Below are 27,894 nucleotides of genomic sequence, written 5' to 3' on the forward strand. Positions count from 1 at the left end.
TTAAATGTTCCTATTTTCAAGTTTGTTTGGTGAAATTCTTTTTAAAAAATTGATCATAGATAAATAAAATGTAAACACGTTTTATGTTTAAATACCCCAAAATGCGCTGACAGGGTCACATATTAACTCACACAAAATGTTTATAGAAAGAAAAGGTGATAATGTGTAGAACAATGACAAAGGCATGGATAAATGGTAAAATGTTTAAATGGTGGCACATAGTTTCATCTGATCTATAGTCCTCTTTATCCCACTAGCAGAAGTCTTAGAATACTTGATTATATAAGCATCATTATGAGTGTCTAACCTAATGCTGAAGACTGACACATAAGTAGGTTCTTTCATCCCCAGCAGCATGGATAAGGTGCTAGCTGCTGCCATAAAGGCCAGTGAAAAATACCAGAATGCATTGCCAAATCCCACATGGATTCCCTTAAGAAATGTCACAGCACCTCCTTTTGTGTTGTATAATGAATAGCCTCTATAAATCGGATATTGTTCACCCTCAATGCCTGCACAGATCTGAAGAGCAGAGAAGAGTGGGTACTGTACGGAGTGATGATGGAAATCATGAGACAGAAGAAGATCAAAAGGGGCATGCAGTAGGATTTTTTAAGCTCAAAAACAGGAAGTGCTGTTAGTACAGCCAGGCAATAAAACTGTATGTTAGAACAGGCTGACAGTTAATCTTCTCATGTTTTTGCAACAAGCCAAAAAGAGCTAAAGGAACACTTCACCATTTCTTCTGAGACATTTCTGTCACAGATGGTTGGAAAGCACTACAAAGCCTCCTATTGCTCCACCAAATGGCAAATTCGGCAAGGCAAGCAGTTTTATTTCTTAACACAGAGGCAATTCAAATGCTTTACAGACCAATCAAATATATCAGACGACCCAAATTTGCAATTAAAACAAGCGGTGGAAAGAAAATAAGACAATCCAAAAAATTAGGTATAATAGCAACATTCAGGCAAGAGGGGCACAGTTAATAACAACAACAAAAAAAAAAATTCAATTTGAATTTAAGACATGTTTGCATTCTTAGCTTGGATTTTAAGGTGGTCAGAGTTTGGGCTACTCTGACTAGGATATTTTTTGAGGAATGTGCTGTGTGATAACAAAACACTACTTCACCATGTTTAGTTTGAACTCTTGAAGGTCAGCCCCAGACATTAAAAGGATCCTAGATAGTTCTTATAGGAAAATCATGTAAAGAAATGCTTTTGAGTTCTAAGCTAAGGGCCTGATTCACAAAAGGACTGTGCAACTTCTGTGCCTATTGGGCCTGCAAATAAGACACCCTCTAATCAGTCTTTAACTGTATAGCATTAATTCATAACCAAAGGTATCTAAAGCCACTTTACAAGGAGGGCTGGTCTAAACCGTACTACTTTACTCTGATTACTGTAATTGAGTAGTTTTCTGTGTGATCCCTGCTTGGTTTTTTTTTTTTGGTCCTGTTCTAGTGGATTGTTGTTGTTTCTGTTGCGCAATACATTTACACCATGAGTGAAGTTATTCACTGAGTTAGAGAGCTTATGCCTGTGACTTGAAGTGTTTCTTAAAGATGCAAAATACATCAATTAAGGAGACTCAACTTGCCACAGATTTTCAAGAGTAACTGCGGCTCTGTCATAGACTAAAAGTGTAATTTAACTAAACTCAGCACAAAAAGTACGGATGTGTTTGGTAGATTATTTCTTTTTTGTAACAGTACTTCTTGGCAATATATCCTATCCCGTTGGAAAGCTTGTTTATTTCCATTTTGAATGTGAGGAACATGAATCTGTGGGATGAGCAGCAGAGCTGAGTATGTGCTTTGTGCCAATGAAAAATTTGCAGAATCTTCTCTGCCGAGGCCAAACAGCTTATCTTGCCACTGAGTCTTTGTTTGCTGTTGTTTGGTGGATTGGATGATTGAAGTTAGGAAAGATAGCACATATTGGCAATTAAATTATTTTTCATTTAACAAACAGGAGCCTCAGTAGCGTGTGGAAGAACAAAACAACAGCCTGGCACCTCCTCCTTATGCTGGTCACCAGCCTGGTCACACACTGCTGTGGGATGGCATCCCATTCTTCAACCAGCATTTGTCCCAAGTCAGCCAAAGTGGTTGTGTTGGTCACTCTGGCACGAACAGCACACCCAAGCTGATCCCACAGGTGTTCAATGGGGTTGAGGTCAGGACTGCTGGTAGGCTATTCCATCCCCTCTCCTTCCAAATTCTGGAGGTAGTCTCTGGACTCATCAGTGAACATAACATTCCTCCACATGTTCAGGTTCCGGTGCATATGTTGCCCACAAACGGGCCTTACAGTAAAGGGCAGTCATGGCATTGCCTCCTGGCAGCCCTATGAGACTGGAGATTAGCTGTGTGCAGCCTGTTCCAGATTATCTGGACAGAGAGCCGTCCACCATATCATCCTGCAAACCTCCACTGCAAATCTGTAGAAGAAAGCCTACAGTTCCTAAGTGCTGACAGGGTTAGGAAACAGTCTCTTTGGGGTGTCTTCTTCTTGGGATGCCAAGAAGGCATCTGATTGTCACCACCTGGGGGTACCAGAAGCTCAAAACAAGTCAGTAGTAGCAGTAGAATAAGACTTTTTGGAATTGGTCAAGAAGAAAAGAGAGAAATGCCAATAGAGAGTAGAGGCAGAGGGAGATGCAGAAAAAGAAAAGGGAGGTGCAGAAAGAAACAAGATAAATATGCAGAAAAGGAAGAGGGAGATGCAGACAAAGAAAGAGTGAATCAGAAAGAGAAAAGGGAGATTAAAAAAATGCAAAGAGGGAGATGTTAAGAGAGAACAGGGAGATGCTGAGAAAGAATAAGGGATACTTAAAAAAAGAGAGAGATGAGGGAGATGCAGAAAAAAAAGAGGTAGATACGATGCAGACACAGAGGAGGAAGCGACAGAAAGAGACTTTATACAGAGTTACAATGAAAGAACGTCTGCTGATAGTCGGTGGTAACTAATATAGAGGAATGTCACACTCAACTTTTGGGTGATCAGCCCATCGATCCAGCTTCTTCATGACTCAAATAAACTGTAATAATGTTTTCCTATTGTTAATATAACCAGGGATTAAATCAGTCTGGGCATGTCAGCATCTCTACACATCATCGACATGTATGAAGAAGTCTGGATGTATGACGAGGCTGCAAACATTGCTTTTTCCTCCATTTTCTCCTCTCAGGGAGGAAGCTTTGGTGGAAAGTGTGATATTAATATAATTCATATTGATGTTTTCATGTCACATTTTTCATATCTAGCCTCAAAATGCTCTTTAAAAAACGAACCCTTCCCTCCTTACTCATCATCTTCATGTGAACAAAATTGCATTCCATCAGCATGAGAGTGCAGCTTAGTGCAGTGTTGAGATTCTGATATTCTCTCTATATGAAAAACAATTGTGAACTACGGGCATGTATATTATGAGGGATATATGATTCGGGAATTGACTTTGAGGTTGAACAGAGGGGGGTTGCTGTGATTCTTAGTGAATCAGACCTTGAAAGTCTTCTACACAGAGAGGAAAATGTGTCAACTCAGTTCTCTCAGTAACAGGAAGCTGGTGTAAGTATAGTACACTTCAGTAACGTGGCCATTTTTCTTTCTGTTTGTCAGAAATCTTGCAGCAATATTTCAATATTATATTTTTAATTCTAGTGAAAAAACAAGCATGTAATAGCCTACATAGTTTTGCTTTAAAATTTATGATACATGTGTAATAAAACATTCTGAAAGGTTTAGACAGAAGCGCTAACATTACTGAGATCAGATGATTTCATGCAGCTGATTTGCTCTCAGCATGCTGCTGTCTAATCGCGCTCATGCTCATCTCATTCTTTATATAAACTGATCTTGCCTGCCTATGCTCTGCTCTCTCTGCTAGCTGCTTTTGCAATCCGCCTCCACCCCAGCTCCTCCCTCATTCTGCTTCTGACTAAATCACTGTTATTCTGTCATCATTAATACCTTATCTGCTCTGGGTTTTTGCTGCCTCCCTGCCTTAGGTTTTCCTTATAAGCATAGAAAGAGCAGGAACATGTGCTATTCCTGCTAAACAATTTCCACATAGGCTTGTGGAAGGGCAGGGGGATCCGAGAACAACCACAAATATAAATAACAGCAAATGCTACCCAATAATGCTACAAAATAAATATTCGTAGCTGCAAATCACGTGCCTTCCTTAACAAAGTGGTCCTGACTGAAATCAATTATACACTACATGATCATATTGTATAACAATTTCCAAACAAAGAGTGAAGTCACGCTCCTTCTGGGTTGGTGGTTTTCAGCTCTGTGTTCACATTAATGGGATGGTGCTTCCTTCAGCTTGTTTTTGTTTTGCTATAAGGCTCAAACATGTTGCATATGTTTAGTTTTGCTTCTCTTTGCTTTGCCTTGTTTAGTCTTTTAGGAGGGAATCCTTTCCTGTACATCCAATAGCCCTACTGCTACATGGGGAAAGAGAAGGATGGCTGTGTCTCTGAAGTAAATTGTTGTCACAAAGTCAATACAGTTCAAGGAGAATCAACAGACTTTCCAAACTAAAGAAAAGACTTTCATGGCCATGAAAGACAAACTCTAACAACCAAATCAACTCCAGATGCATATTGTTTCTTGAAACTGATCACAGTATCTTTTTTTTTATTTTAAAGTCCCTGTAAAGTGAGAAAAGAATCTGTATTTTAGGTTTGTTGTGTGTCAGGCCACTGTGCTATGAACCACCAGGCCAAATTTCAGACATGAAAAACATCTCTAAGTTTATAAAATTAAGCTTTATAATTGTGAAAAATGAGGCAGTCAAAGCTCCAGGATGGTGTGGGAATGTCAGTATGAAATATGATCCTCTCAGATATTAAAAAATTCTTCAGATCAGAGCTCAGTTGCCTGGCTCTGTGCCAGAACAGAGAGACAGAAGTTGGGGGGTTCAGTTTACTGTTTTCTGGCACAAATCTCTCTTTTATGATACTTTTATCAACCTGTAGGCCACAGTGGCTAATAGATTTGAGAAATTTACTTCATAAAGAGCAAAAACACAGCATGTGGCTGGCTGTTAACTTTCAATAAAGGTAGTGACATCAGATAATCACAGACTCTACTGAGGTGAACTGCTTTGTGATTTTATATCATTGTAGCGTTGGGGGGCGAAGTAATTCCCCATCAAGACCAGTGCTACATTGCCAAGTTTCAGGAGCAGGACCACACCTCAATAATCTCTTCCCCTTTTGCTCTCAGACTCTACAACCCTCCCTCCAACCCCTTTCCTCTATTTCTCTCTTTAACCCCACACATAGAGTCGTAAGGGTGGTTTGTCGTGCCCAAGAGCCACAGTGGACCCTTTAAGCTTCCCCAAACCACCACCAGCAAATGTGTCACATCATTAATCAAAAGAATCATTCCAATATCATCAATGTTATTGTCAGTCGCATTGTTAATGTGTAGGTCCTTGCTAGTGAAACTGTGTGATCTTTACATCTATCATATCTAAACATTTGTCTTTTTATCTTTCTTGCCTGAAAATGAATAACTTTTTCCCATTGTTTCCTCACTGTGCAGAAAAGATCAGAATTTTAATGCACATCTATATCTAACCCCTGAAACGGATTAATTTCCATGGCTGATGGTTAGGTTGTTCCATCTAAAAGGGAGTAGATATCATAGCATTTAAGAGACTTGGCTGCACCCAGAGTGAGCCGAATAATCTGCTATAATCCATTCGATGATTCAGGCCCCTGAATGAGACACTTCCAGAAACAACTCTTTCTTAAATTCACAGGAAATGATTATGAAGATGACTCACCTTCCCAGAACTTTGACGAGTAAAGGGACACAAAGCGCTCCAAGAAGGCCTCCGATGGCAAATATGGACACTGTGATGGACCAGAGGAGGGTGGCTGTCTCTGCTGCGATGGGTGCCCCATACCTCTCAATCCAGGTCTTATTATAGAATGCTTTAATGTACTGAAACACAAAGGAAACACATTGGAGAAAATAAGGCAAATACATTCAGCAATTCCCTTTAGAAAGTTAGGTTTTATCATTCCACATCATAACCTTTCTTTTTATTTGTATGCTGATGACACACACATATACCTCCTGCTGAAACATGGTGATCCTAATAGCCTAGCTGCTGTTTTCAACCGTCTTCCAGATATTACATGTTGAATGGCACAAAGTTTCCTACAGTTAAACAACTCAAAATCTAAAGAAATTCTATTTTCCTACTTGAATTCTCACATCAACCAGGTTCAGAGTTTCCTCTGTCCTCTGATATCACCACCAAAGCCAGAAAATCTAAAATTGACCTCCAAGGACAACAAAGTGAGCACCTGCTTTTTGGATATGACTTAATTCATATAAAGTCTTAAAGAGTCAAAGAAATCAGTGAAATAATTTAGAAATCACTCAAAATATTCAAAATGGATCTATTGTGAATAAATCTGTCAGTTTAAAAGCATGTACAGTCATAGACGAAAATATTGGCACCCCTGGAATTTTTCCAGAAAATACATCATTTCTTCCAGAAATTGCTGCAGTCAACAAATGTTTTGGTATACATGTGTTTATTGCCTTTATGTGCATTGGAACAACACAAAAAAAAACAAAGAAAAAAAACAAAATTGACATAATTTTATACAAAACTCAAAAAATGGGCCGGACAAAATTATTGGCACCTTCAACTTAATATTTGGTTGCACAACCTCGGAAAAAAAAAAAAAAAAACGAAACCAATCGCTTCCTATAACCATCAGCAAGCTTCTTGAACCTCTCAACTGGAATTTTGGACCGCTCTTCTTTTGCAAACTGCTCCAGGTCTCTCAGATTTGAAGGGTGCTTCCTGCAACAGCAGTTTTGAGATCTCTCCATGGGTGTTCAATAGGATTTAGATCTGGACTCATTGCTGGCCTCTTCAGAACTCTCCAGCACTTTATCTCTAACCATTTCTTGGTGCTTTTTGAGGTATGTTTCAGGTCGTTGTCCTGCTGGAACACCCATGACCTCTGAAGCAGACCCAGCTTTCTGACACTAGGCCCTACATTGCGGCCCAAAATTTTTGATACTCTCAGATTTCATGATTCCTTGCACACAGTCAAGGCACCCAGTGCCAGAGGCAACAAAATAACCCCTAAACATCCTTGAACCTCTACCATGTTTGACTGTAGGTACTGTGTTCTTTTCTTTGTAGGCCTGATTCCGTTTTCTGTAAACAGTAGAATGACGTGCTTTCCCTAAAAGCTCCACCTTAGTCTCATTTGTCAACAAAACGTTCTCCCAAAAGGATTGAGGCTTACTCAGGTACATTTCTGCAAACTCCAGTCTGGCTTTATTATGTCTCTTTGTCAGCAGTGGGGTTATCCACAGTCTCCTGCCATAGCGCTTCATCTCATTCAGATGATGACGTATGGTCTGAGCTGACACTGTTGCACCCTAAGTCTGCAGGACAGCCTGAATTTGTGTGGAAGTTGACTGAGGATGTTTATCCACCATTCTAACTATCCTGCGTTGCATTCATTTGTCAATTTTTTCTCTTCCATCCACGTCCAGGGAGATTAGCCACAGTTCCATGGTTATAAACTTCTTGATTATATTACGCACAGTGGACAAAGGAATTTTAAGATCTCTGGAGATGCTCTTGAAACCTTGAGATTGTTCATATTTTTCCACAATTTTGCTTCTTAAGTCCTCAGACAATTCCTGGCTCTTCTTTCTCTTCTCCGTGCTTGGTGTGACACACACAGGCACACAACACAAAGGTTGAGTCAACGTTTATACATTCTAACCAGCTTCAGGTGTGATTTTTATATCGCCAGCACCTGTTACTGCCACAGGTGAGTTTAAATGAGCATCACATGCTTGAAATAAAATGATTTACCCACAGCTTTAAAGGGTGCCAATAATTTTGTCCAGCCCATTTTTTGAGTTTTGTGTAAAATTATGTCAATTTTGTTTTTTTTTTTCTTCAGATTTTTTGTGTTGTTCCAATGCACATGAAGGAAATAAACATGTGTATACCAAAAACATTTGTAATTGCAACAATTTCTGGGAGAAATGGTGTATTTTCTGGAAAAATTTCAGGGGTGCCAATATTTTTGTCCATGACTGTAATTATAAAATGACCTTGTGTTTTTGCAGTGACATCTTGTCAAATGATCTATTTCAAATCTTATTCACATTACACCAAAGGAATATAAATCTGTGGCCTTGTAAAGGAAGTAATAAAAATGCTAGGGCAAAGTATGAAGCTAGGTATAAGTGTGCTAATCTAAAAGCTGAAAGCAGAGAGGACCATTTTCTGTCTTTTTAAATGTCTAAAAAGCTGTGAGTGCTCTATTTGTCTTTGCATTAACTAGAAAGTTGGTGCAATACATCCCAGCTGAAAACATTATCACCCTATTTCATTGACATCAAAGAGAAGGGTCAAAAACTGGAAAGCCCTTTAAGTGATTCCTGTCTGGAACTCAGCACTGTCAGAAGAATTTATGCATCCACATAAAGTTTAATCTTTAAGATGTGTTACACTTTTTATACTGAAAGAAATGAATAAGCCTTAAAGAGATGAGTCAAAACTTTCTGAGACCTGCCTTTTGGGTACACTTTGAATCACAAAGATGGAAATCAACAAAGGCACAACACTTCAGAACTTTTCTAAGAATTTCTAAGGTCTAAAAACTGGTACATCAGTAGCAAAGCCACTTATCACAGATGTACAATCCTTTTTTACCAAAAGATATAAAAAGAGAGAGAGAGCAGCAAAAGAATAGATCTAGAGAACATAAGAGAAGAGAAAATGTTGTACTGCAATACTGTAACTGCCGCTCTAAACACAAATAAACAAACTCTTTTTGTCAGTGAGGTTTTGGATGTTAATAAATGGTTACTCCTCCTGCTTTACTGTTCTCTGAACCCAACTACATTTCTGAGGTAGTTCTGAAAAATGCCCCTTAAGTTGTGGCTGAAATTTCACGGTCATAAGAATGGGATAAATGTGCGCTCAGAGTGACCTTTGACCACATAAAAAATCCCTGAGTGTTTTACATGGAAAGACAGAGGCATCTTCACAGATTTAAAGTTCCAGCACATCAAGGACAAACAGGGCTCCCACTGATTTGTATTCCGCCCCTTGGCACTACTTTCCAAATAAGCAACATAAATAACATCAAGAAAGTTGTCTTAAATAATGACACAGTGCCTTTGAAAAGTATTCACCCCCTTGGATGCTTTACCCTTGATTGAGTTTATGAATCAATCGTGATTCTTTTTAATATAATATGGCCTTTTTTTAAATTAAAAATGACAGAAAACTTCTTTCATGATGTCAAAGTGAAGCATGATGCTGCCACCATTGTGCTTCACAGTGGAGATGATGTGTTTGTGGTGATGCAGGTTCTGGTCTCCACAAAACATAGCGTTGTGTTTGATGGCCAGAAAGCACCATTTTGGTCTCATCTGACCAAAGATCTTTCTCCCACTTCAACCCCTCTTGTTGATGGATTTAAGTGAATTCCAGGGGATGTTCAGTGCCTTGGAACGTTTTTGTATCCATCCCCTGACTTAAACTTTTCAACAACCTTTTCTCTTAGTTGCTTCTTTTGTCTTCATGGTGTAATGGTAGCCATGAATACTGATTAGCCAGTGACTGGACCTTCCAGACACAGGTGTCTTTATACTTCAATCACCTGAGACACATTCACTGCACTCAGGTTATCTCCATTCCACTAATTGTGAGAATACTAGCACCAATAACTGGACCTTCAGTTGAGTTTGGTCAGTCCTTGTAAAGTGGGTGAATTTTTATGCAATCACAATTTTACATGCATATTTTTTATTTAATTGACATTACTTTGAAGAAATCTGTTTTCACTTTGAAATGAAAGAGGATTTTTTTGTCAAAAAATGTTACACTTTATTGCCAAAAGTATTTGCTCACCTGCCTTGACTCATATATGAACTTAAGTGACATCCCATTCTTAATCCATAGGGTTTATTATGACGTCAGCCCACCCTTTGCAGCTATAACAGCTTCATCTCTTCTAGGAAGGCTTTCCACAAGGTTTAGGAGTGTGTTTATGGGAATTTTTGACCATTTTTCCAGAAGTGCATTTGTGAGGTCACACACTGATGTTGGACGAGAAGGCCTGGCTCTCAGGCTCCGCTCTAATCCATCCCAAAGGTGTTGTAGCTTGAGGTCTGGACTCTGTGCAGGCCAGTCAAGTTCATCCACACCAAACTCTCCCATCCATGTCTTTGTGGACCATGCTTTGTGCACTGGTGCACAGTTATGTTGGAACAGGAAGGGGCCATCTCCAAACTGTTCCCACAGAGTTGGGAGTATGGAATTGTCCAAAATCTCTTGGTATGCTGAAGCATACAGAGTTCCTTTCACTGGAACTAAGGGGCGAAGCCCAGCTCCTGAAAAACAACCCCACACCAGAATCCCCCCTCCATGAAACTTCTAGTCCAGTGGCAGCGTGCTTTACACCACTGCATGGTTACACAGAGATAATACTGATAAAATGCTTAAAAATAACACAAAAACACATCAGAAGTGTAAAAAGTTAAAAATTGGGATTTTAAACCTAAAACTTCAGAGCTCCTGAGGTAGGTTTACTTGTTCTGCCTAAAACTCCCCAAATTTATTATGGCACAGTCATATACTCTACATTCAGATGGCTGATACATCGTCATGCTCATCATATTGTGCATCCCTTATGAAATGTAAGCAGAAATCAGTTGTTTTGAGAGGCTAACTCAGAGGTAGGCATTGTGACCCAGCTGTAAGAGTCTGCTCTTCTAATGAATCATTTATCACCTTTCCTTTTACCCATCCATCACAAAATTAGGAGGCATCAGTCAAAGAGAAACTAAAAAACACCATTAAGGAGAGAAATTGTCTGATAAAAGCTGTGGTACAACATGGCAAGAAAACAAGTACGATCAAACAGCTATTCTGTGTGACACAGATGTTTAAGACCAAGAGAACAAAGAGAAGAATGAAATGAGAGATTAGAGCCAACATGAAAAAAGCATGTATGTCAAGGACAAATGATTTACCAGTCTGTTTGATGTTTGTAATGCTGTTTCTTTGTAAGAGGCTTTTGTGAAGCATTTGTGAAAAAGTTCGCATACACATTGTTAAGGCTGAAAGTTCTGCCTGGGAGAACTGAGTTTCTCTAATCCACAACTCTCACTACATGACCTGTTGTTTAACCCTTTGCTCATTTTCTATTCCTTTTAAAAATTATTCTGGCTGTGTTAATGCTAACATAGATTTTAGAGGGAAAGTTGTTTTTTATTGAATTTTGAATTTTACTGTCAGAACCTGTAAAGGTTCAAAAATAAGCTCTGTGCACTTTTTGATCACTCTCAGTACCCTCGTGACCAGAAATGGTCAACTGAAACACATTAAAACCACAATTTTTGATAACCTGACACGCCAGATGGATGTGTTTCACACATCCATCTGGGAAAGCTTCAATAGCAAATGTTTGAAAAAAGGCAGAGGCTTTAAAAAATCCTTTAAGTATGATGGGGTGAACGTTCTGTCTGTCACATCTCTGTGGGTCAATCAGAGCAACAAAGCACGTGACGTAGCTGCTAGCAAGCTGCACGTGCGTAGCTAGTGAGGAATAACGCAAAACATGGCGACTATAGTACTAAGTAAGTACTCGACTTTTGTCATTTTTGAAAAGAAAACAACTCATTGCTGTTCTTTGTTCTTCTTTTAACGAAGAAATGTCGTCAAGCTAAAACTGGCGCTTTAGCAGCATCCACGCTAATCTCTTCCTCCATAACTGCACCAGCTCTTGCTGCTTGTTTAAGTCAGGACTCTGCTGCGCCTGAAAGTACTGCCCCTCGTCGCTATTTGGACCTGTCACTTTCTAACCGGGCCCAAACAGTTCAGATGGGAGCTTTGCAAGATGGAATCACCAGTGAAAAACAAGGAAACAGGTTTATCCATCTGCTTTGCAAGGTTAAACTTTTTATCCTTCAGCCATTAAAGTAAGAAATTCATTTTTTGATATGAGGCATTCGTTCAGAAGTTACCACGTCAGATCTACCCTTTGGTTGCTCTGTATTGATATATCCAAAGCTGTGAAAACCCCTTTCAAGAAAATACAGTTTACATGTAGTTTATAAGAATTAATTCTTTGTGTGTGTGGGGGGGGGCACATTAAAAACAAGGGTATTTTATGACACTTAAGGGTCAAATTTCTCAAAATTGGTCAAAATTTGCTACTTCTCATTAAGTCTCATGTTTTAAAAAAATAGTACAAAAAATATGAATGAATAATATTTTTATCGCAGTTTATGTATGGTGTCCGTATTTGGACACAAGGAATCGGAATGCAACATTTTTTTAATCTTACACTGTGAAAAAAATACTAATACGTTTCAGAGTTACTGCTTGATTTTAATTTGTCCCTAAATAAGACCACAGTTTGATCACAATGCTGAGCTCTAAAGTGGTGTCTGATGAGAACTGTTTGCAGGCTAGTTTTGTTGTAATGCTTTGTTGGTGTTTTCTGTGGAGGCCGTTATTTTTGCTGCTGTATTTATGTATGGTAGGAGCTAACAGGCTAAGGTGAGGCTAAAAGCTACAGACAGATACAATAATGACTTTTAAGTGTAATCTGTGTAAACAGGCAGGCTGTGACAGGGAAACAACAGCTCAGGTTTACTATCAGGCTTGTTTTAGTGGTCTGTGGCTCGGGCCAGAACTCGAACAGAAATATGTGACTCACTGGGAAAAACAGTAAAACAGCATTTCTCTTGTACAGCAGAGTAACTTAAAATATGATTGCATTTGAAGCTAATGTTGAGTTAGCTCTTAATATATGTCAGCTAAGGTTAGCCCTATGCTAACTAAACTAACTTGCTGCTGCTGTTCATGTGGTCTCGGTCGCAGTTTTATTCACATCTGAAATCTCTCTGCTTGGGGTTTTTTGGCATTGTGAAAGTGAAAAGTTCGACGCCCCACTGTAAAGATTTGGAGCTACACGAGCTACTGTTGAAAGCTTGTCAGGCCTCCCGTGCATAGTTATTGTTGCTAACCTAGGATTGGACAGTGGCTGTTTTCGGGAGGAGCTTAGTGAGGGGTCAATAATGGAGGCTGTTAATAAATTAACCCAGTACAGTAACAAACGATCTGTTGTGAACCTAATCATTAACCTGCTGATGCCTGCTTGTAGGGGCGGTTAGAAATTACAAAATTGTAGAAATGCATTCCTCCCTACTGTTCTGCTGTACTGTACAGTTAGCCCAACAACAGACTTAACCTGGACTGAACTGAACCTGGCGAGCACACAGTTATCACTGAGTATGATGGGTCGGTAATGGCAGATTTCCTCTCTTTGCCCTTCATGCTCTGATGGTTCACTGGATTCACTCCAACATTCATAGCTAGCATTTTATCGCCTGGGTCTTTGTTGTTGTTCACAAAACGATAAAAGAAGCTCAATGTTTTGGGACAACATTACTTTCTACATCGGTGCTATTGCTGTTTTCTTTTCACGTAATTCTCTTTAGGAGCAGTGCCACAGGGAAATAAAACTTTGGGTGGTATTTCAAATAAAACAGCTGTAAAAACACACAGCGGTACTGTTATAAAATGATTGGCCCTAAAATCAAAGTCCTAAATAAGTAATTTCAGTTCCTTCATAAAGACAGATTTTAAAAGTGATGTGGCACCTCACTTTGCAGACTGTATTTTAAAGAGGGGGTATTATACTTTTCCGATTTTTAAACATGAACATAAAGTCACAATGTTTGGTGTCCGTACTCCATGTATGCAAATTTTCAAACCACAAGATAAACGTATGCGGCAGTAATCTTGGAATTAGCGTGTAAACTGATGAAAACGGTTCGTTGAAAATCTCTGAGATTCTCCTGAGATGAGATTTCGATGTAGCGAACTGATGAGGTCATTGCAATAGGATCTCCTGAGTGGTTCATGGTTCGTCCGTGCTGCCGGCAAAGTTGAACAGACTGCCCCCACAAGGCCTTTTAGCCATTTAGTAACAGCAATTAAACACCAAACAGATACGTCCTGCTCTATCCTTCGCTGCTGCTGGTTTTCTTCCCCTCTCCAAACTATCAGGGTCAGACTCCGGGTCCAACACCTACGGACGTATATCAAAATTCGCCATATTTTACTCAGTCGGACCGGTTCATTCAAAGTTTTCAACTACTAGCATAACAACATAGCCACATTGGAGGGGGCGGGCACAAAACATTGAGTCCTGCCGCCAGCCAGCCTCCGGAAAATTGGCCAGTCAGAGGAGGGCAGGTCTGTTGGGGGGGGGGGGGGGGCAGCAGCGAAAACGAAGTGTTTCATACAGGGGTTAAAATAAGGTTAAAGTAAAGTTTTTGAGCTGTAAACCATGTAAAGCTACTACATGGGTATCAGAGAGATGGTGTAAAGCCTTGAAGAAAGGCATAATACTCCCACTTTAAGACAGACAAAGCAACAGCCTCCTGACAGTGAAGCCAGAATATTTAGAGTACCCCCTGCTGGCTGGCTGCAGTATAGGTCACAAAGTGCTTCTTCAATGATGACAGATGGGACGTGGTTCAAATAAATAATGTTAAAATGCACGTTTAAATATTTCTCAAATCTGTCAAGATGTTTAGTTGATACCTTTTGTTGAAGTGTTATTTTTCTAAATGGTTTTGTTGTCAATTTAAATTTGACTTAAAAGATAAAGCCTATCATCACTGACAGATCTTTTGAAAAATGCAGTTCCATACAGAGCTCTCAGTTTGGAGCAGACTAAAGGTGAGAGAAAACATAACAAAATACAAAAACGATCATCAGATGTTTCAAAGGCATGTCTGCCTCAATCCAACACAGGAATCTGCTCTGATAGTAAGAGTCCACTGATTGGTGAATTAAAGTGTCTGTAGGGGATTTTAAAGAACCGCAAGATGAGAAGGAGCCAGCCCTTTCAAAAAGTTATATGTCAGTAATACAAATGTTAAAATGAATTCCTAAAATGTACAGAGAGCCAGTGAAGGGATTCCAATATAAAGGAAATATGCAAATTGTGTATTTACCATTAAAATGATGAGCTGCAGCACTCTGGAAAAGCTATAAACAATTAAGAGACGCCTTGCAAGCACCAAAATAAAGTGCACTGAAATACACTGAAAGTATGCATGATCTTGTAAGCTGAACTTCTGTCATTTAATGCATGCAGAAAACTTCCAAACATCAAATCATTATGAATAAAGCTTTTACTGATTTATCATGAGCATCACTGTTTGTCTCAAGAGTGCTGCAAGAGTCACAGCTTCAGACAGGAATAATTACATAAATAACACTCTGCTCAGCTCTTTTCAATTGACAGACAAACCCATTTTCTGCATTTCCTGTAATTGTATTGAAACAGCAGGGATGAGGGTTATGAACTTTGAATGCTAATGAAATAAACCATTGGGCATCTAATTACGTCTGAACAAACACAAGTCCAAATTAGAAAATGTGGCATCTGAAAATATTCTCATTAAAACAGCGTTACCGCTCAACTGGACTGGGAAAATGCTGGAAACTTCCCTCTAATTTTCACAGTCGGAGAAGGGTTTACAGACTGTGAAAATGTCATGTGTGATTCAAACTGTGCTAAATACGCATAATTGTTTCTGTGTCTGACAGGTGACCTCTGTGCTAAGAGTGCCCACCAGGTAAACATTTATGTTAATGACATTTTATTCTGTCCTCTCCATCCTGAGGCGACCGAGTCAACATTGTTATGAAAAAGATTAACTTTTTATGTTGCAACTGCAAGATTTAAAAAGCTCTGAGTTTGTATGGAAGTGCATGTAAATCAGCAGCAACTCCGAACACGTGTGTTTGTCATTGACCTTAAACCTTAAAGACCCTCTGCTCAAGCCTTTTTGTTTTTTCATAGATTTGACGTATGTATTTTGGTTTCACAATCCATTCAGGGCCTTCTGTTCAGTCTGGATGTGCGTAAAAATTGTGAAACATTAACCCAGCAGAGGTTCTAGTCTAGCAGGGAAGGAGACATTTGTTTTTGCCTGGTGTAGCAACACGCTACACCTGAACCTCTCTCCAAACATTTTTGTCAAAAAAGTCTGATTATATTGACCATGATTGATTAAAAAATCATCCAAGGGGGTGAAAACTCTTTAAAGGCGCCGTAAACTTTCAATTTACTCCGTACATACACTGAGTGTTACTAATTATTATTACGATAATATATATTTCATTGACAGGCTGAACAGAAAGAAATCAATGGATTAGCATGCACAAGCAGACCTTCAACATGATGTTTCAGCTGCACTCACCAGCGCCGGGGCGTTGACCACAGAGAGGTTGTAGCCATAAATGAACGATGACCCCAGGGCCCCGAAGAAGGCAGCGCTAAACAGACAGGCTGTGATGTGCTGTAAAGGAGAGAGCACACAAAACGAACAGGTTTATACCAGCCATAAAAACACGCTGGAACCAGGTCAAGGTCACAGCAGCACCAGGGGAACATGAAGTAAATATTGCTTCATGTGACCCAAATATTTAGCTCAAGATACTGTGTTTTTCCCTCCAGTATGGCCTTGATTGTGTCACTGCTGAAAGCTCAGTAAGGGTGGCCACACACTACGGGATTTTAAGCCTTGCAAACTTGTTTTGTTTAATTCACTGCTCCAAATCCTGTTGTAGGCTCCCAGACCCAAAATCATAAATATCAAACATGCTTTATATTTATGATTCTAGGTTGTAGTGCCTCTGACAGAGTACCCACAACAACCAATGAGAGCGAGCAGACCAGGCAGAGTCACCAGCCAGATCATACGTACTTTCACTAGGGATGGACGATACTAAATTTTTAAAATTTGATATGATGCCGATACTTTTTGATGTAATTTTACCGATACTGATACCAATACTAAATACTGGACAATCAATCTTTTGAAAGGTACACATTTCAGCCAAGTAAAAAGATTTACCCAGGCCATTCAGATTTACTTCCTTTGAATTTAACTTTAAAATTAAAAAAGAAAAATTAAATATCTACAACGTCAAAAAATGCTGCATTCCTTTTTTTTCAAATTCAGGTAGAGTAAATCAGAGAATTTAAGAAATACAAGTCATCAAAGATTTTCATAGAAATATTTTTCTTTGTATGTTTCTATGATTTGGTCTTCATACATTTTGGCCTCAGAGTACTTTTTGTTATATTTTCTTACAATTTTGAAATTGACCTGGAGGCCACATTGAGTGAGAAGGATGGCTGAGTTCATATATGTGAGTGGAGCTGCAGAAATTAGTTACTTGTGTATGATTGGTCCTCGAAGTCACATGGTACAGTAGGGTAAACATGTCTGATTGGTCTCCAAAGTCACGCGACCCGGACAAGCAGTGAAGGCAACACAGTCACAACACATCTTTTAAATTACTCATTTGTTATTGATATTTTATTAGAATAATCAGTCCTTTGTAAGTGTTAATATATTGATACTTTAGTATCAGTACTTTAATATCGATACTCCCACCACTGACTTTCACCACTCACAACCAGAAACACAACCATAGCTTCATGCAGGCAGGATTTCCTCCTGAGTCTTTCCCTTGTTTTATGATTTTTGCTTCACCTTTAATGCATGCAGGTCTTCACAGAAATCCATGTTTGTTTGGTTTTTTTTTGCTTGTTTTTTTTTAAGTTACGTGATCACCTGAGGTCGTTGGCAGGTCGGCAGGTGTGTGGTCTCCAGTGGTCTGACAGTCTGGCTGAGTTGTCTAGTGTGCGTTCAGAGGTTTAAAGATGAAAGATAGCTTGAAAGTGTCCTTAAGTCTGTGGCCTCCCACATTTTTAAAATCGTTTCAGATTTGAAAATTGTGACTGCATGTTCTGTTTGAGATGGGAATGAAAGGACACCAGTGAGAAAGACAAAATTAACTGCTAGACCAGTGGTTCTCAACTGATCCGGCCTCAGGACCCACCAGTCTGTCTAATGACTGATGGCAAAGTTTGAAAAAAAATTTCAATAACACGTGTTTAGTTAATTGAATATGTTGCAGTTTGGAGCGTGATTGGACCAAAACACCTCATATAAAAAAGAAAAGGGACAAAACTGAAAAATTGTATACCCTCTATCCCCATCATTATGTGTCAGTTTTTGCCAGTATTCCACAGAACTTGTGAAATGACTTCATTATCATGAGAAAAGTAGTCATTTATTACAAGAAGAGGAGATAGATTAGTTGAAATTTTGACCAAACATTTGAATTTACCTAGTTTCACAGTAAAACAGGGTATTGATGCATGTCCAATAAGGACTTCAGAACTTCTGTCACCATTTTTTTTTTTCAGACATCTAGTTGCGACCAACTGAAAACTGCTTTGCGACCCGCTTTTGGGTCCCAACCCACAAGTTGAGAATCACTGTGCTAGACTATGTAAAATCCTGTAACAGTGCTGAACTAAACTTGGAACACACATTATGCTGTGGCTGTTATAAAAAAATGACCCTATGTAAGTAGGTGTCAATAAAAACAACCACCTAGTAGGATTTTAACTGCAAGGACAAAGAACATTAGCAGTGCTTTGGAAGCACATGATAAACCAGAAACGTGGACTTTTTATTACACTCAACAGGCTACAGTTTGTCCAACAGGTGGAAAAGAGAGAGGGCTGCCAAATTGATATAAATGCAGTTTATATCATTTGGTGCATAATACATTACAATTTTCAACCATCTGTCCCTACAAATCAACACAATTTTGGGTCTATTTTGCTGTGCTCATTGATGGCTTACAAATCATGAAATACAAAAATCCACTATCTCAAAATATTTGAATATTGCAAAAAAAAAAAGTCCAATTTGCTAAGGTTTCTTGAGCCTTCATTCTCCCATTCTGGTTCAGCACAAACAACCACAATCATGGGGAAGACTGCTGACTTGACTCTCGTCCAGAAGACAGTCATAGACACCCTTCACAAAGATTCACAGAAGGTCCCTGCTGAAAGAGCAGGCTGTTCTCAGAGGCTGTATCAATACATTTTCATTGAAAATTGACAGGAAGGGAAAACTGATAAGAAAAGGTGCACAAGCAGCAGGGATGAGTTCAGTCTTCAGTGGACTGTCAAACACAGCAGATACAAGAACTTAGGGGAACTTCACTAGGGGTGGACTGAGGCTGGAGTCAGTGAATCAAGAGCCACTGGCCAGCACAGACAGGGCCAGGAAATGGGCTACAAGTGTGTTGTTCAACTCAAGCCAATCCTGACTCACACACGTCGTAAGGGTCTCAACTGGGCTAAGAAGAAAAAGATCTGGACCGCTGCTCAGTGGTCCAATGTCGTGTTTTCAGATTACATTAAATTTTGCATTTCATTTGGAGATCAAGGTCCCAGAGTCTGGAGAAAGATCAGAAAGGCACAGAATCCAAGGTACTTGAAGTCCAGTGTTGGAATTCAGTGATGGTGTGGGGTGCCATGTCATCTGCTGCTGTTGGGTCACTGTGCTTTATCAAGTCCAGAGTCAACTAGGAGACTAGGAGATTTTCGAGCACTTAATGCTTCAATCTGCTGAGAAGCTTTATGGAGGTTCTGATTTACTTTTCCAGCAGGACTTGGCACAGTGAAGCCAAAACTACCAGAACTGGTTTGCTGGCCGTGGAGTTAATGTGTTTGATTGACCAGCCAAATGATCCAACCTGAACATCATAGAAAACGTCTGGAGTATTTTTAAGAGGCAGATGAGAGACACTGGACTCAACAATATAGACGAGCTGAAGGCTGTTATGAGAGCAACCTGGGCTTCACAACACTCCAGCAGTGCCACGGACTGACTAGCTCCATGATGTAGTCATATGTACAAAAGCAGCTCCAACCAAGGGCTGAGTTCATAGATGAGCATCATTTTCCAGAAGGTGAACATTTCAGTATTATAAATCTTTTTTTTTTGGGCTGATTTTTGTGTGATATTCTAATGTTTTGAGATAGGGAATTTTATTTTATTTTTGTGAGCTGTAATATGTGAAATATTTAGTTTACCCTATAAAATCAAATCACAGGGAAAAAAAAGATCTTTTACGTGATATTCAAATTTTTTGATACACTTGTAAATACCTACTAAATTGCACTAAATTCAAAAAACATTTAAACAGTATTTCATAAACCTTTCAATTTCTAAGTGTGTCAATTAATCTCTGATTACTTTTTTACCTAAAAACCATTACATAAAGACTAACATGAACAGTAAATATGTCTAAAAAGTTGAAAGGACGACTTCCTCTGAGATGTTTCAGTGGAATATAAAGGCACTGGTGAAAATTTAAACACACTCATTAAGAAAATGTCAGGGGAAAACAAAATCAATGAGAAATATTGATATTAATATAAATCAGCTTAGATAGGGAAAAAAATAAAAGATAAAAGGAAGGAAAGAATCAATTCATGTTTATTTCATTAATAGAGGAAAAAAGTCAACATTTTACCAGTTAATTATGCAACATATTGTTTAATTTATGATGTTTCTTATAATTTTTACTCATTTAATTCATGAAGTTTGTTGCACTAAGGCTCAGTATTAATTTATGAATGGGTTTATTGATGGGTTGTATTTGTCACTCTCAGACTAGAAAACAAGGCTGTATAAGTTTTTAAAGGTGCATAAATAAGAACAGCTGATAAGTGTTTTAATCTGTGCTCTGTAATGTCATGCTTGCAGTGATTTATTATCCACTTTAGGAGATTTGTAATTCACTTTTTTAAAAGCCTGAAAAAACATTTCAGGATGGAAACTAACAGCAAAATGCTGTTTAAGCATTCTTGTAAGAAGTAATTACTTGTAGAAGAGAACAAATGAAGTGAAAGCATCAGGGACACCCTAGTGCTACAATAAAATTTCAGTGTTGTTGCTGAGTCAGCTTAATTGTCTTGCCAATAGAAGGAGGTAGTGACTGAGCCAATGGGGATTTGTCTAAATACCTAAACTGGGATCTGCTCAGACCAGAAGTAAGGGACTGCACTTTGGAAATGGGGAAAAAAGCTGTTAGTGTTATCTAAGAGGAGCGGTTATTAAAGTAACATTGGCATGAGGCCTGATCAAAGCTATGAGTGCATACACAGGCATGCTTGGAGGAATGTCAGTGGGTGATCAGGCAGCATTTTAATGCTTCATCAGTAATAAAACATTAAAAACAACAAAGAATAAAGAAATAAACATGTCTCCTTAGATTTGGACTTTCTGGGTGCAGAGTATTAATAAATCTGTGTGTTTAAGTGCAGAGGAATAACAACATTTTCATCCGACAACGACACAGACTCACAATAAACAGGACTGATTCATAACTTTCATCTCTTCTTATATTACAGACTATCACTCATTCATCTTTACAAGATGATTCAAAAACTGATCTCTTTATTGTGTTGCAACAACCACCTTCCCCAAAAAGCTGGGACATTTGGTAAAACGCCAATAAATGTGTGAGGATTTTCTAAACATTGGGACAGCAGATTTTAATGAAATAGCCCAAAGACAACTGCTGAAACTGTTTACTTGATGTTGACATCCTCTTTCAAAAAGTGGGGATAATGCCAATGAAAGACCGAAGAAGTTGTGATGGCAAAAGAAACAACTGGAGACCAGCTAGTGACATCATATGGTATTTAAAAAGGCATCAAACAACAAACAGTGTTGATATGTCAAGGTCAGGATTTTAACTCTCAAAGAGGAATTCAAACTTCATTCTGGGTGTCATCTCCTTCAGTATTGGAGTTATTTGACAGTGTTAAACCACCAGTGTTAGTTCAGCTCTAAAGAATCAACTGATCTAAGCTCCAACTCTGCGATTTCAAATCTGGGGGGATGTGTGACAGTGTTTCCCATCATGCCCTTGGACAGAGTGTTAAGATGTGTTTAGTTGTTTTGAGATGTTGCCTGTCGTTCAGTGGTCTCTGCTAGGGTTCTCTTGCTCATGTTTCTAGTGGATTTTTTTTTTATGTGAGACGCATTTGCACCATGAGTGAAGTTATCCACTGAGTAAGCACCTAAAGGGTACAGTGCTTAACAAATTTATTAGACCACCCTAACCCCAACCAAAGTAAGGTTTATGCCACAGCTGCCCTAAATTAACAGCATTGGTAATTACCAAAATCATTTTTTATGTTTCTGCAATGGTTAATACACCAATATGTAGAAGATCTTTAACCCAAATGATATTTTTAATGCTAAAATATAATTATTATTGTTATCCATGAATTTTCAAATTTACTGATTTACAAAAAAACTGAAAAAATAGTAAAGCACATTACTATTTCTTGATGAATATGTCAAATTATAGTTATTTACTTGCATTCCTGTTCTAGTGGTTTAATGTTATGCTTGATTAATTTCTGACTACTCAGAGAAGCCCAGTGAGCCGGCTCAAATTTGGGTGAATTTAGTTTGAAATTCCTCATTCCTGTTCAAAATGGTAAAACATGGAGAGCTCACTGAAAATGAAAGAGTCCACATTAAAGCACTTCATGATGCTGGATGGTCTCTGAGACAAATATGACAGGTGGTCTAATAAATTTGTTAAGCACTGTATACTGTGCATCAGTATGCATTTCCTTTCAATAAGGTTGACTTTCTGCTTTATTACCAGCAGAACGCAAATTTTCAAGAGTTTCTGCAGCTCTGTTTAAAAGTGTAATTTAACTCTTTATGTGTTAGATTAAAATTGTCTACTGTGCTGTGTGTTTTACTATGACTTTAGTTGAACAACAGGGTTGGAGATCAAGTCTGCTTTTGTTCTTGTCTTTAAGGGAAGATAATAAGTCACTGTACAACTCCCATAGCGACTCAGCACTCAGTACTTAAACTTTACTTTTATATGAGTAGATTTCTAGATCAGCACTTTTACTGCTACTTAAGTAAATTTCAACCAAAGTAACTGTACTTTTACTTGAGTATGACAGGTGTGTACTTCTTCCACCTCTGATAAGGATTACTATAAAGTTATGATTAGGTGATGGATAATAGCAACACCAGCTCCATTTGCATCAACCAACCAACACATGCAACAAGTACAAGACAGTTAGAGGCAGAGTAAGAGGAGTTCCATCTCCATCCTCAGAAAAAAAAAGCATATGACTGAAAGATATGCAACAGATGGGATTTGAAGTGGACCTTCTATAGAGACTAAAAACAAGTGGATATGCTCTGTACACCTGCATATACCTTGCACTAGACCACTTGTTGCAGGTGTGTTTCCACTCCCTATGAAAGATGTCTGCCTAATAAAGGTTTAGTACAAAATCATTGAAAATATATTACTTCTTAGAAGTGAGTGTGCTGGAGTTTCTCTTGAGAAAGCAGCTTTCTCCTTTTTTCCTAAATGTAATTTTTATGCGTGTCAGAAGAAGCCTAAAGCAGCAGCAGGATATTGAAAAGGAGCATAAAGGTGTGTCTGGTGCAGAGTAAAGGTCTTGTTTATAGAGGTGTAGTGTTCTTAGTAATACCTGCTGGTCTTACTGATCATTATATCTGGGTAATTTAGGACACAATAGACATAATAATGACACGTCAAACAGCAATGACCCACATACTGTTTGTAACGCAATCAGGACTGTTTTTTATTTATTTATCTATTTTTTGCTAATTTTACACATTATAAAACATGTAATCAAGTCAGAATCCACAGGATTTTCACTGAAATGAAATGAGAGATGGTGACACTAACCTTTCCAGATTTCTTCCCAGACTCGCTCATCTTGAGGTCAGCGGGCTCACCCTTCTCTGGTTTGTCCATGTTGAGGTCTTAGCACCCTTAAAAGAGAGAGTCATAACAGATCAGACGTCCAGAACATCCAGAGGAGCACGAGAAATGTTTCAAAACAAGAGAGGAAGTGGAAATGAAACTACTGAGTTACACATCTACTAACAGGGAAATAATCAAGTCCGTATGCCCTGAAATGCAGTACACGCTTGCACAAAGTGAAGGATTATCAATCACAACTTGGTCACAAGTTTAGGATTTACACATAGAAATACTTTGCCTCACATTGGACTGGATTAAACATTGGATTTTTAATTGATTCAGGACAATGATCTGAAGTAATCACTTTACAATGAGAGTGTTTAAGGTAGAGCATGAGAAGCTTGAGGCTGCCATCTAGTGGTTGTTAGAAAAGTAACACCAAACTCTGCAGCAGACATGGTCAGAAAAATGCAGAAATTGAATATGTTGAAGGAAATTGCAGGGTTTGATGTATTTCAATCTGTTAGTCTGTGTTTAAAGCTCTTTTTGAATAATGCATGAGCAGGATGTCAAGGCTTTAACCCAGAAAAGAAGAAAAAGCATCCAACACTCCAGCATTTTACATATAACAGAAAGGAGCCAATTACCCCGTAGTGCTGCTGACTTCCTCTCCTCCCCACAGTTAATAATGTTTAATAGCATTCAGTCACCTCCCAGAATGTAAATGAGTCTCTGATTGGACGACTAGAATGATAACCAGCAGGACTGGCGGTCCCCAGGAGCAGGATTAAAAACTACAGCCGTCAAATAAATTCATAAGATGATTGTAAATGCACGACACATCAGAAAGTTGGAGGCTAACTTTCCAGAAACTCCCATAACTTACAGACAAACAGCCAGATCAGGGATGAGAGACTCCAAAGACAAAACAGCCAGAGAAGATTAAGGTGGATTTATGACCAAGGCAGCCATACATTTATCTTATTCAGTGCTGTTACTCTGTTTGTTTGTCTCTTCATGTCTCACTCTTTCTGTATCTCCTTCTATCCTGCCACATCCCAACAAATCTTAAGCAGACGGCTGTTCAACATGAGTCTGGTTCTGCTGGTAAAAGAGTTTCCCTGTAACCAGGGCAGTTTAAGTCATTTTGAGGGCCCAGGCAAACACCAACATGAGGCCCTTTACTGTTTAGCTTAAAGCAATCATAGTAAATGAACTAAATATGTTGAAGCATCTCGTTTCCTCCTTATAAATCAATCAATTCACAGTTAGTGAAATGGGGATCACCTGTGTGCAGTAAATGTACAGTGCTTAACAAATTTATTAGACTATCACCCAAAGTAAGGTTTATGCCACAGCTGCCCTAAATTAACAGCATTGGTCATTACCAAAATCATTTTTTATGTTTCTGCAATGGTTAATACACTAATATGTAGAAGCTATTTAACCCAAATTATATTTTTAATTCTAAAATATAATTATTATTGTTATCCATGAATTTTCAAATTAACTGATTTACAAAAAAAACTGAAAAAATAGTAAAGCACATTATTATTTATTGATGAATATGTCAAATCATAGTTATTTACTTGCATTCCTGAACAGAAAAATGAGCTTTAGTGGTTGAATGTTATGCTTAATTAATTTCTGACTACTCAGAGAAGCCCAGTGAGCTGGCTCAAATTTGGGTATAAAAATGTGAATTCAGTTTGAAATTCCTCATTCCTGTTCAAAATGGTAAAACGAAAATGAAAGAGTCCACATTAAAGGACTTTATGATGCTGGATGGTCTCTGAGACAAATAGGGAAAGACATAAAGTGTTCTCACAGTGTGGTCAAGTATGCTTTGGAGTCATTTGCCGAGACTGGTACTTACAAAATGCGCTAAGGAAGAGGCAGGAAACCAAAGTTAACTGAAGCAGATGTCAGACACCTCAAGATTTGAAGTACTAGAGACTGACAGAACAAGGCTTAAATGGGAGAACAGCTGCTAAGAAGCCATTATTGGGGCCTGCAAACACCCAGAAACGCCTCAGATTTGCCAGGGAGCACAAACACTGGACTGTGACTGGAAGAAGGTACTCTGGACGGACAAGTCAGAGTTTGAACTCTTCGGTCAGCATCGTCGTGTTTATGTCTGCAGAAAATCTGGAGAACGTTTTGATGCCAGATGCATTGCACCCACAGTGAAACACGGTGGAGAAGATGGGGTTTTTTTTGTTTGTTTATGAGAGCCATCAATGGTGTTCATCTCTATCAGTGAAAAAAGAGATGAGTATCATCAGCATCAAAGCTTCTTTTGATATCACAAGAAAGTCACTATAGATAAGATAACATCAAAGAGTACAGTGTTGGCCTGCCCTCTTTGTAAGGAGTCTTGAGATAAAATTTGTCATAAATCGCCACTTTTACATATAAACATTGTTTGATAATTGATCACAATAGTTAGAAATCATGAGGAAGTATTAATTACAACTAAGACCATTATGATTACCTGCACTTTAATGAAAGAAACACATTTACAACACTGACAGTTTTCAAATTCAAATGCAAATAGTAACACCAAATATAAGAAGCCAAACACAATTGTGCCACCTCTAGCAAGCCAGCTCTGTTCACTGCTTATTATATAAAATCAACAGAATATTTACTGGCTATTTAAGTATATTTTACTTACATTTCTGTCTCAAAAGCATTAACGCATTTAAGAAACATGAGTCGTTCTGAAGACTTCAGTGAATTCAAGCATGGTGATGAATGCCACTTTTGCAATAAGACAGTTTGTGAAATTTCATCCCTGCTGGATATTCCACTGTCAGCTGTGAGTGATAAAATTAGAAAGTGGAAGCATTTAGAAACAACAGTAACTCAGCCACGAAGCAGAAAACCATGTAAAATCACAGAGCTATGCTACAATTCTGCTGTGTCTACAGCTGAAAGCCTCACATCATCAAGCCTGACTGCGGTGTACTAACTGTGAAGTTTGGTGGAGGATGGATAATAGTATGAGGCTGTTTATCAGGATTTAGGCTAGACCCCTTATCTCCAGTGAAGGCCAATCTCAATGTTTCAGCATACCAAGACATTTTGGACAATGCTATGCTTGCAAATGTGTAGCAAAAATTTAGGGAAGGATCTTTTCTATCCCAACATGACTGTGCCCTAGTGCACAAAGCAAGGACTATAAAGACATGGTCTGATGAGTTTGATGTGGAAAAGCTTGACTGGTCCACATAGAGCCCTGACCTCAACCATTGTGAAGCTTTGGGATGAACTGGAGATTTCGAGTTCCAAGAGAAACACTCCAAAATCGTGTGGAAAGCCTTCCAAGAAGAGTGGATGCTGTTATATCTGCAGTTCATGAATTTGAGTGCGATGCGACTACAGTCCCTTTTGGTGTAAAAGTCAGGCATCCAAATACTTCGGTCTTCACCATGTTCCAGTAATCAAAGGCTATCATGAAAATGTTTCTATTTAGTTCAAAATCATTTGGTATTATGCATGGTGTTTTACCCACAGATTTTATCATGTTTCTGCATGTTTACCATTTCCATACACCACTGGTATATATTTGAAATGGAGTGGTGGTCCACAGTGAGTGAGGAAGGAAGAAACTTTGGCTAGTGTCGATTTTGGCAACATCTTACATAACTTTGCTGATCATTGCTTGTGCATGTTTTTGAAAAAAAAAAAAAATCTTATCCTGCTCTCTGAAATAAATCAAATGTATCATTTCTAGTACATAAAGACTGACAGCAGTTAAACTTTTGTCTGACACCTTCTCTGTTGCAGTGATTTCAGGAATTACTAATAAGATTATATAAAGAATGTCTCTTATCTCTGATGGTTTCATTTGCTTTTATAAGTCATAAAGGGGTATCAGTGTTCATTTCAGTTTGTTTCATAACCAGCTGAAAACTCCTCATAAGAACTCCGGACAGGACTCAAGTGGACTAAATGAGCAATTTTTTATAGCTACATCTGTATTCTGTATTTAGTCATCAGCTGCTCAGTGATTTAGTTCTCCTGTTAGCATTAAAAGGCTGGATCCTTCTGCCTGCCTTATTTCAGTAATTTATCTAAATTAGGCACACTGAATGCAACAAAAAGCCACACTGCAGGCATTCAGTGAAGCATGATTTATGATTTAGAATGAATGATTATTTATGCATAAAAAAC

General features: G+C 38.5%; 1 protein-coding gene across 4 annotated transcripts in view; it reads right to left on the reverse strand.

Moving 5' to 3' along the window:
• slc2a9l2 (solute carrier family 2 member 9, like 2) overlaps nucleotides 1-27,894 on the reverse strand; it is a 187,491-nt gene that overhangs the window by 149,369 nt on the left and 10,228 nt on the right. For all 4 annotated transcript variants that reach the window (XM_041783185.1, XM_041783182.1, XM_041783183.1 and 1 more), the window contains 3 exons: nucleotides 23,698-23,783; nucleotides 16,317-16,415; nucleotides 5,809-5,969 (listed from right to left, as the gene is read on the reverse strand). In XM_041783185.1, coding sequence (XP_041639119.1) covers nucleotides 5,809-5,969; nucleotides 16,317-16,415; nucleotides 23,698-23,766 — 329 coding nt within the window. In that variant the 5' untranslated portion in view covers nucleotides 23,767-23,783. The remainder of the gene's footprint in view (nucleotides 1-5,808; nucleotides 5,970-16,316; nucleotides 16,416-23,697; nucleotides 23,784-27,894) is intronic.

This window comes from Cheilinus undulatus, linkage group 3 (genome assembly GCF_018320785.1).
Source record: "Cheilinus undulatus linkage group 3, ASM1832078v1, whole genome shotgun sequence".
NCBI lineage: Eukaryota > Metazoa > Chordata > Actinopteri > Labriformes > Labridae > Cheilinus > Cheilinus undulatus.